At 35.6% G+C, this 10,005-nt stretch overlaps 1 protein-coding gene across 1 annotated transcript; it reads right to left on the reverse strand.

Moving 5' to 3' along the window:
* Positions 1 to 369: 369 nt before the first annotated feature.
* Positions 370 to 9,128, reverse strand: ghdc (GH3 domain containing). Its single transcript, XM_043254413.1, has 11 exons — positions 8,981 to 9,128; positions 8,335 to 8,607; positions 7,020 to 7,216; positions 6,413 to 6,607; positions 4,865 to 4,984; positions 4,219 to 4,516; positions 3,616 to 3,805; positions 2,600 to 2,671; positions 2,085 to 2,218; positions 1,746 to 1,834; positions 370 to 1,664 (listed from the first exon to the last, which is right to left on the reverse strand). The coding sequence occupies exons 1-11, from the start codon at positions 9,057 to 9,059 to the stop codon at positions 1,443 to 1,445; spliced, it is 1,869 nt and encodes a 622-aa protein (XP_043110348.1). The 5' UTR covers positions 9,060 to 9,128; the 3' UTR covers positions 370 to 1,442.
* Positions 9,129 to 10,005: the final 877 nt, after the last annotated feature.

Below are 10,005 nucleotides of genomic sequence, written 5' to 3' on the forward strand. Positions count from 1 at the left end.
AATGTAATTTATATTTAAGCTTAGGTTTGTTGATGCAGTTGCTGGTACTGTTTCCCCAAAATTTCCTTATTTAAAAGAAAAAAAAACTCTGAACTCAAGGATGCATTTATTTTTTCATCAAACTAAGGAATTGCATTTGTTAGCCAACTTGATGCCAACATGTTTGGCTATAAGAGATAGACACAAAATAATAGACTGATTTATTTATTATAACCTTATTTAGGTTTAAGGTTTTAACCACCTACAGATAAAGCTAAGCATTTTGCCGAATGCATATAATAGCTAGGCGCTTTTGTTTTTCTTGGGACTAAGGAATTACATTTTTTGTTCACATTTCACAAATAAAGAAGAACAAAGCAATTTCTGTGATCAGAGTCATTATGCATATTTTATTTAATAACCATACACACTTAAAGCAAGACTTCTCCACAGCATTACACAGTGTAAAAAATTTGCTATGTTCTCTGTTTGCTGCCCGCTATAAAATGTTCAGTCATTTCTTGGACAATCAGAAAGGTATCAGTATCAGCCTGAAAAGAATGACGAAAGTACCTGTACCTCTGTCCAACATCTGGTGAGCTGGGCTATCCTTCTCTGTGATTCCACAGTAAAGCAAATGGCAATCCAATGCTGTCCCTGACTCAATCTAACATAAAATATATACAGACGTTCAAGCTCAGAATGCTATCTACCAGGTATAAGGTGATAATAGAAATGTACCCATCAGTTGGGAGGAAATAGGAAAAGTAGAAATGGTAAGTACATCAGTCAAAAACAGAACACTGATTCACATTAGACACTGTCAAGTCTGCCTTTTCTTATTATAAAGACTGACCTGTCCACACTGTAAGTACCTTCATTTCTGTTTTATATAATAGTTGCATGCTGGCTTACCTGCTTAGATGTTTGCTCATTTGATAGGGTGTCACATTAATTTGAATAAGACTAAGGTGTTTAAAACAGGTGGAAGGTCATGACCACCCTTATTTATAATAGATAAATAAGGAACACATCCAAAATATGCAGTACTGGGATCCTCCAGGGCTATGTTTCCCAAAAGCATTGTAAGCTTAAGTATATCGATGTAGACCCATTGAAACCAATCAAATGATCAAATGATGACTGTATGATCAAATTAAACTTTTGGGAAACGCAGCCCAAGACTAGGATCAAGAACCATCTTTCTAGCAGCAAAAACCTGTTTTACAAACAATCTTTGTGACTTTCATTGGTGACAAACTAATAGTCCCATCCTAAACTCATGTTGCTATGTTTTGGCTGGTCTGAATGCTCAAACAAAAAACTGTTTTAGAAATGAGATTGAACCACTTTGTAACACTTTTTAAAGGAACCATCTATTATCTCTGCATGTAAAACTAGGATAGCAGAAAATATTTTGGCATTGCCAAAAACGTTGCTTCTTTCATATCTATTTGAAATGCTCAGGAAAAAGCCCTCTGCAGTAGAAAGTCTGCAAACTCTCTCCTGCGTATAACACGCTGCATTTTGAAGGTGTTGGACGAAGTACTGGAGAAGGCCATCAAGCGATCTTTCAGTTCTTGAAATGTTCCATCACGAACGAGCTGAACTCTCATGGGTCCAATGCTGCCCTTTATCCTGAAGGATCGGTAGATATCAGAGTCCTCCTGGAGGCAGTGATCTAGCTGTTGGATTTAAAAAATAATCAGGAATATAATAAGCAGTTAAAAAGATTTTCTTCAAAGTTATTAAATGGATGTTCAGACCTTGTATCTTTGTTCCTCTGAGAGGTTCCTCACACCCTTTAGCTCAACAAACACAAGATAATGTGGTTGAGCTATTCCAGATGCACTGCCTAGAGCAAACACAAACAACAAATTAAATTATTTTTTCCCCCTTTCAGTATTACATAAAACATCAACCCTAGGACAGTTCAGTTCACATTTAAGATTCAATACATCTTACATTATAATGATGTTTACACAGACAGACTGTTGCAATTCTATCACACCAGTCATGCATATACTGAAATGACAGCTGAAATATTTGCAAATTGCTATATAGTTTCAATTGTAATGACCCTAAAACAAAAAGACAAACATTACCTAAAACTCCGCTCTCAACGCAGCTGTAGTCTATTAATTTGGCTCCTGGCCACTGTGTCACTGCCCTCTTAAGAGCCCCCAAAAACAGTGTTTCAGACACTTTCTCACCACGCACGCTCAACATCTGCCCAAGCCTGAACACACATGTCAAACAAACCATTGCACAGAAAAGATGACTGATCAGTGTTTCTCTGGTATCAAAAAAGGTATCATCCTTTTTAGAATTAGGCAAAAAAAATCAGTATATCAATTAGTAAGAAAGTGTAATGACTGTAGAAACATGTAGTGCTGCAAGGGCGAACAGAATAATATTGCATCAGTCAGAATCTAACACAAACAAACATTATCGAGTTCATGCATTCCAAGTTCACAATCTTGCCATTGCTACTGCAGACAATTTATTTAGGCATTGACAAATTTGACATTTCTGAAAAATGAAGATATATTAAATAGTTAACAAGAAATTGTAATTACAACATCTAAAAAATGCAACAATTAACAATACAAATGTGTACCTATACTCAAACTTCACTTTTGGACACTGGTTATGAAATCCAACTACTTTCACAACATCTCCAATGCGATACCTGAAAAACACAAAAGATAGTGTTTAGAGAATGTCCACTACATCAGTTTACCTATTTGCCAATTTAACAACTTGTTTTTTTTTCTTATACAATAATAATCATGTTTTAAGAAATTAAATACAGGTCAGCAGACCAAAATTTGTCCTGTTCTACCTATTGCCAGTCCAAAAGCCAATTTAAAGAAAACCCAGTTCTGTCATGACAACTCTCTGAAAGGTTAGAAAGTTAATATACTATACATTACATTACATTACATTAACATATTTGATCATATTGGAATACATTTTCTATGGATGCTGCTGTTAACATGTAAGACATTCTGCTGCTGCACGTGTGAAAAATATATGAAATTACCTACAACATACCTATACAGGTGGTGCTGTGGAAGATGGAGGGTTTCTGAAGTGTACAACAAACAGCTACAGCAAACATTGGCCAAATATTTGAATGTCAAGCAGCAAGCTCATTGGCTGATGATGTTGTGATTATATGAGACCTTACAGAGTTAGGACATATCGGCCTGAGCCATCTAATGTTTCATGGCAGAACTTTATATTAACCTGTTAACTATAATCCCGGCCCCTCTGTGGGCCCCCTAAGTTTACGTCATCTAATCATGACAAACTAAATATCGTTGGAAAGGTCTATGACTTTTAAATAAATATTTACTGCTTTATTGTTAGAAAATTATGTAGGAAAGGTAATAGATTCATTTGAGAAAAGAGTTCAGACTTTTGTCACAAAAACGTCTTCTTCGTTGTCTTTTTCTCTATTTTAATTATTTATTTATTTTTTTAATTATTTTAAATTCAGACATTACATTACCATGAAAATTATACATCAAAACGTTACAAAATGTTTTTTGATACATGAATTATAAAAATGTGCACCTTAATGTCTATGTTAACAGGTTAAATGTGTAGAAGCAGGATCATGTACCTGACCTGAACAATCCTGAAGCATTGGTGACCAGCAACTCATAGTTATGTCCTTCCTGGAGTTGCTCCATTAGGAGAGTTTTGGGCCGCGCCGAATCCAGATCCCCCACTGGTATAAACTCATAGAACATGGAGCGAGGACTCAGCAGATATTGTCTGCTCTCCTGCTGAGGCCACAGGTTCACACCTATCAGGCCTGAAACATGAACATAAACCATTATATACTACTAATGTATGCGTGTGAACTATACTTTATGTAGGTACATGGCCCATTTACAGTTATTGTGCTGGGGAGAGTTTCCAAAAAGCATTTATAGTTCCATTGACCTTTGCCGGTAATAACAGAACTAGTATTAGCTTTTGGGAAACACACCAGAGGATAGTGCAAGGCTTATTTCGAAGATATCAGAAATATTATAATTATGTCAAACTTCTGACCAGTAGTACACCTTCAAACTTTTTTATGCATTCTGTAATCTGCAACATAACCTTTCCAACCCAGCTCTTGGAAAAGAATACTGTAACCCAAAAACCTATGATGTATTACTTATTTAAAATATCACCATCCAGTTCAGAAATGTACACACATGCATCCATATACAAACACACCTTCAGTGGCAGCGTAGAAAGGGGAGTAGAACGGGACACCTTTACAGTAGTGCTGCCGTAACATCTCCCCATAAATCTGGTTGGAGCCTGAGTCCACTGTCAGAACCAGGTGTAGTTGGGGCCATATCCTGAGTGCGATTCCCTCAAAGCCCTTTTCAAACTGGGCTGTGAGCTCAGCAGCTCTCTCTGGATCCGGCTTCATCACTTTCTCTAGGGCACAGCGCACATCAGCCTTCAGGTTCAGTCTGGAGCTGATCATGCCCACTTCCACATCCACTACAAGATCTTTCCAATGTTCCTGAATGCAGACAGACAGATTGGTACTTGGGATCTTTCTGTTCTATTCAGTGTCAGTTATAAAAAATATAATCAGACAAATCTGGAAGTGGGGCAACAAGCATTTTCAAAAGTAACATGCAGCTTGTTTCCAAATTTGTTTGAAAAAAACAGTATTTATTAATTTTAACATGTACAGAGTGGGGGCAAACAAATGGTTTAAAATGAATTGAGCATTATGCCTTGGTCACTAATCAAATAAGCTAATTATTTATCCCCGTTTACCTTACAGCATAAGGTATACAGACATAAACAGAAGCATTTTCTCAGTTTCTAAGATCTCAGATTTTTGGAACGCACTGTACAGTACCTGAAGGGCTCTGAAGGCATAAAAGACGGTAGAGCAGAAGTTGGATTCCAGCATGCCAAGATTGTGGTCCTTCAGCCCATACAGCAGATGGAGATATAACGCATCTCTCTCATTCAGCACCTACAGACAAATCCAGCAGTGTCTTTTACATTCTATTAATTAGTGTTCTAATCAGATCTTTGGTAAACAAATTATTAGTTTAGGCTCTTTTAAACAAGTTGACTTCCAGTGCATTCGCAACAGGATTGTGGACTTGAGTTGCATGACTTATACTTGACTTAGATTGAAGTAATAGCATATTCAATCATAATAACCAAACATTATCTAAGACATGAGACTTTTTACATTGCTGTTCATTTGGAGCAAAAACTGCATTTTCTGTTTCCAACGTTCTAAGATCATCTGTCAAAGTTGATACAGATAAAAAGTAAATAAAACCTCTGAAAATAACATTATATCAGTAAATACTAAATGACAGATGAAATTGTAACCAAGATGTTTTTTTGGCAATGGAGTGGTTAACACAGGACAAGTGGGGTAAGTTTTACTGCAATAAATAATACTGTTTGACCTGCTTTGGATATTTAGTTTATGACCTATTAAAATCTATTAATTAATAATTATTTAGCCTATAAATATGTTAAAACAATGAAACAATTTTAATATTTCACGGATTTAAATTAATTAAACCTTGACTAAAACCTTGACTATTTTCTATACAAGAATCATGTTTGTAATTTTATTTTTTTTAAATATATGCTATAGATTAAAAAAAAAAGAAAAAGAAAAGATAAAAAAGACATTTTACACTTTTGGACTGCCGATTTTGCATAGATTGCTTGCCGCTTCAAAATCATTTGAAAAAGAAAGCTCCAATGATAAGATTAAAGGGTTTATGTTAAATTCTATCACAAAAAAAATATGTATTTGTAACGACGTTGTATTACGCTGTGTTACGCCGTGGACGAGTGCTTTGTAAAATGAATGGATAGAGGATTCAGCCGCGGGCGCCATCTTTTGGCAAAACACGGGAATTCATTCGCCGCGCGACACTCCCACTGCATTGTGGGGATTTTCTAGCCTTTGAATGTACATCGGGTTGTTCATTCGTTTTTGTGGTGCAGCGAGAGTTTGAATGAGTGGACATGAGAACGTCCACTATGGTTTCAGACACCGCTTAAGATGACCGTCCCCTCAAATAGTGCCCTATTTGAGGGTATAAGGGGCGATTTCATTTACAAACTATGTTTAAAACACACTGTCTTTTGCCTAAGTTCTAACATATATAAAATAAAATGCATTAAAATTCTCTTTAATGGAACTTCGTTTGTTTTCAAATATCAGAAAAGCATCAAGCAACACTGTTTTCAACTAAAAACAGAACACGTGTCATGAATTTTAGCCATTCATTTACACAACAACAGTATTCCTGGGGGCTCATTTGTGGTAATGTGCTTTGACACCTGCTAGAAGAGCTGAGTTATTTCCATCAGCATGTAGCACTATTATCATAATATCAAGCTAAATTCATATTAATCTCCCACCTACCTGATAGACGGGTGCTGGCGTGGTGTACAGATGCAGCATGTGTTTAGAAGAGGCAGGTGTTGAGGAGTTAGGGCCGATAGGAATACCTGCCTCACTCTGACGAAAAATGGGTGAGTAAAAGAGCTTCAGGGTTTGCTGGAGACAGCCGGTAGCTGGAAAGGCTTGTCTCATGGCATCTAGACAAACTGTCACCCCCTGCCAGAAAATGCACAGAAATAATAGATGGTTTCCTCTCGAGACCTTTAAAAAACATAGTCTTGACAATCTATTGGATTCGTTGCTACCTGCTAAATTATATTTTATATTACTTTCATTGACCAAAATATGTGTTAAATTAGTTTGATATTCATGTCACTTGTTGCTATTTGGTTTGTATTGACCTATTACTTGTAAACAAGCATTACGGAATCTGACTTTGTACTTTATACATATCTTTCCCCAGCCTTTTGTACAGCAAATCATATCGAATAACGCACTTGGCCAACAGAAATACAGGGAGAGGGTTTGAGAAATTATTTTCTTGAGGAAATTTAGCTATTAAGTGTTCGGTGCCATAAGTAATGCAGACATTTCTTTGTACTTTGTACAGCTGTGTATGAGCTGTGACCTGTAGGAAGAATTCTGTATTGGTGTCTTTGGTGCTCAAAAGCATACGGCTGGACCCAGATGTTCCTGATGTCATTGCCAGAATAAGAGGCTTTTCCGATATTAAAACATTCTGCTCTCCTTTAGCCACACGCTCCACAAACTTTTCATAATGGTCGTAATCCGTGATCGGATGGCGCTGTTGAAATGTTTCTACATCTGAAATGATACAATGACAACTGTCATACATTTCATAAAAATATGGTAGCACACCTCACTGGTTATTTCCTTTTCATAGAAGCAAACGCAAATACACTGCACACAACAATATACATTTTCTGTATCCTATACACATATGACTCTATTAAATGTTAAATGAAAAAAATTAACTATATCCTATGTGCTGACAGACCCTTCAAAAATTTGGGTGGAAAAAAAACTATTAAATTAGTAATTAAATTTAATATTAAATAAATATTCTATCAATCTGCCTTCTAATAAGCAACTAATAGCAACTAACCGTATAAAAAAATTACTACATTTGTAAAGCTATCACAAATCTCATTTTTGCTTCGTCATTACTGGGTATGGAGCTTAAACTGATAAAAAAATAAATAAACAAAGCCTTTTGGCAAAAGTCCAATGCAGAGCAAATTTTAAGAAAAAAATGGTAAATGTTAAACCTGTGTTTTGTTTGTTTTTGTTTTTAAATGAGCAATCTTGATGAAATTAGTAAGAAAAAAATATAATTAATTTAAACGTAAACAAAAAATACATATAAAATAGTTGAAAATGTTTTGTTGATTCTTTAATATTGCAATTAGAATAACAAATAAAGGCACACATACTTTATTCTTTAGAGAGGTTGAACTATTTAACATAAAAAATACCTAGGAGGTTTTGAACTTTACTGTATCCAAACAATTAAAATCATACGATGTCAAAATTCTGATGATTGTGAAACCTAAGAAATAACACACACTTATGACCCTTTCTACAGTACAATAATAATACCTTCTTTTTTTTTAAATCTCATTTTAAATAAATCTTGTCTTAAATATATAAATTAAGCTCAACCAATCAACCCTGTTTTAACCCTGACAAAAAATAGCTTAAAGAACATAAATAGACAAGCTTGTTACCAGTTCTGACATAGCATTTTGTAAATGTGATTAACTAATTTTTAATACCTTTTCATACCTATGGATAATTATGCCTATCCCTAGTGAGCTGATATATAACAGTGTGCTGTGCTTTATAATAATAATAATACGTTATTATTATTATTATTATTATTATTATTATTATTATTATTATTATTATTATTATTCCATCACCTTTAATTGATGTGAACTCGTACTGTTTGCCGTAAACTGTGTCGGAGTGTTTCTGTAGACGCTTTAGCAGAGTCTCCTCTTGAACGCGATGAATGTCCCTCGTGTCTGCCTCTAGTCTGTTTCTCTGGCGTTTCCCCAGCCAGCACACTGCTTTCACTGCCACATACTGAGCCAAAAGACTCGATACGGAGCGATCCTTGATCTTTATCATCCATAGAAGAGCCACACAGCAGACACACAGGAATAAGAGCGCACTGACAGCGGTGACAGGAGCTAAACGGAAGAGGGCGCCAGTAACACATTTAACAACACAATTCGAAAAGAATGATAAAACGCATAAAACTATGTAAAAATTCTAAACGATTTTATAAATAGAATTTAGACAGTATATAAGGATTCTTACACACAAAGCTAGATGGTCGCTATTCTGGCACAATTTGTTTTTTGTTTGACAGCTAGATACTGTGTAACGTTACATACTTTGACATATACTTAGCTATTTAGTTGCCTACTTCAATCGAAATTATACCATGACGAAAGCTTATAAATTATAATTATGTTACTTTTTTCATAATGGTTTGTCACGGACAAAGTTATCAACAATGATGACTATAGAGAAATCGGAGAATATGTTGCATAAACTCACCACATGTAATGGTCACAGCCAACAGTGCAACAAAACATGGTAAAATTGTCCACAAATAACGCTGATGGGTCTGCCTCATTTTGATGGACTTGTCATTATTGAAAACCGAAACCAAACATTGAAAACAACTTCTTCTTCTTCTTTTGTGAAAAGGTAGAAACAATCGCGCCATCTATTGTTCGTCTTCAGTTGATATAGGCTACGGTAGTCCACGACGTAGTGTGCTTTTCTTCACCATAATTCCTTAATTTACACAATCCAGCTAATGAAGTAAGGACATTTCTCACTGCAATACTATATAGTACATACGTATAGCAACAGAAGGCTCATCATAGCAGGTGCTATAAAGCTAAACACACTAAGAGTTACAACATATGTTAAAAGTGGACAAAACCAAACCAAAAAGCCATTTACATTCAACCTAATTATGTGTTTCTAAATACATAACGTAATGGTTAATTAGAGAAGAGCAGATACTAAGGAAGTGACATTATGCACAAATACAAACATGAAATGCAAAGGTCAAGATTAAATTGACGTGTAGTGAACTGTCCATTTGCCTATGCAGGACTTGAGATGCCCCAAAATAGTCAGCACAGAGGGGGATGAAAGCACTGTTGCTACCTGGAAGTGTTACTCTTTGATGAATGAGGTAACTGGGGGCAGACCATCTGTGACTCCACCTGTCCTCGTTTCCTCATTCTCCAGGGATGCAGCAGTGGTTTCACCTTTCTTCTGTGACTCGTCAGACATATGAGAGAAGTGATCTGCATAGGGTCACCCCAAAAAGGTGAAGAATGGAGGATAAAGACATCCTATATGGGGTCCTCAGAGGGGGATGAAAGGCTGGAGACAGATGATGGAGAAGTAGGACATAAAACTTGGCCGTGTGCGAGAACCACTTTCTCCTGTGATAAGATTAGTAGATTAAAAAAATTAAAAATAAATAATAATAATAATTGATCGAATTAATGTTTAATAAAGATTCAGAATGAATAAACTTTTCATGTTCTGTATATAATAGA

The sequence above is a fragment of the Puntigrus tetrazona genome, chromosome 12 (genome assembly GCF_018831695.1).
Source record: "Puntigrus tetrazona isolate hp1 chromosome 12, ASM1883169v1, whole genome shotgun sequence".
NCBI lineage: Eukaryota > Metazoa > Chordata > Actinopteri > Cypriniformes > Cyprinidae > Puntigrus > Puntigrus tetrazona.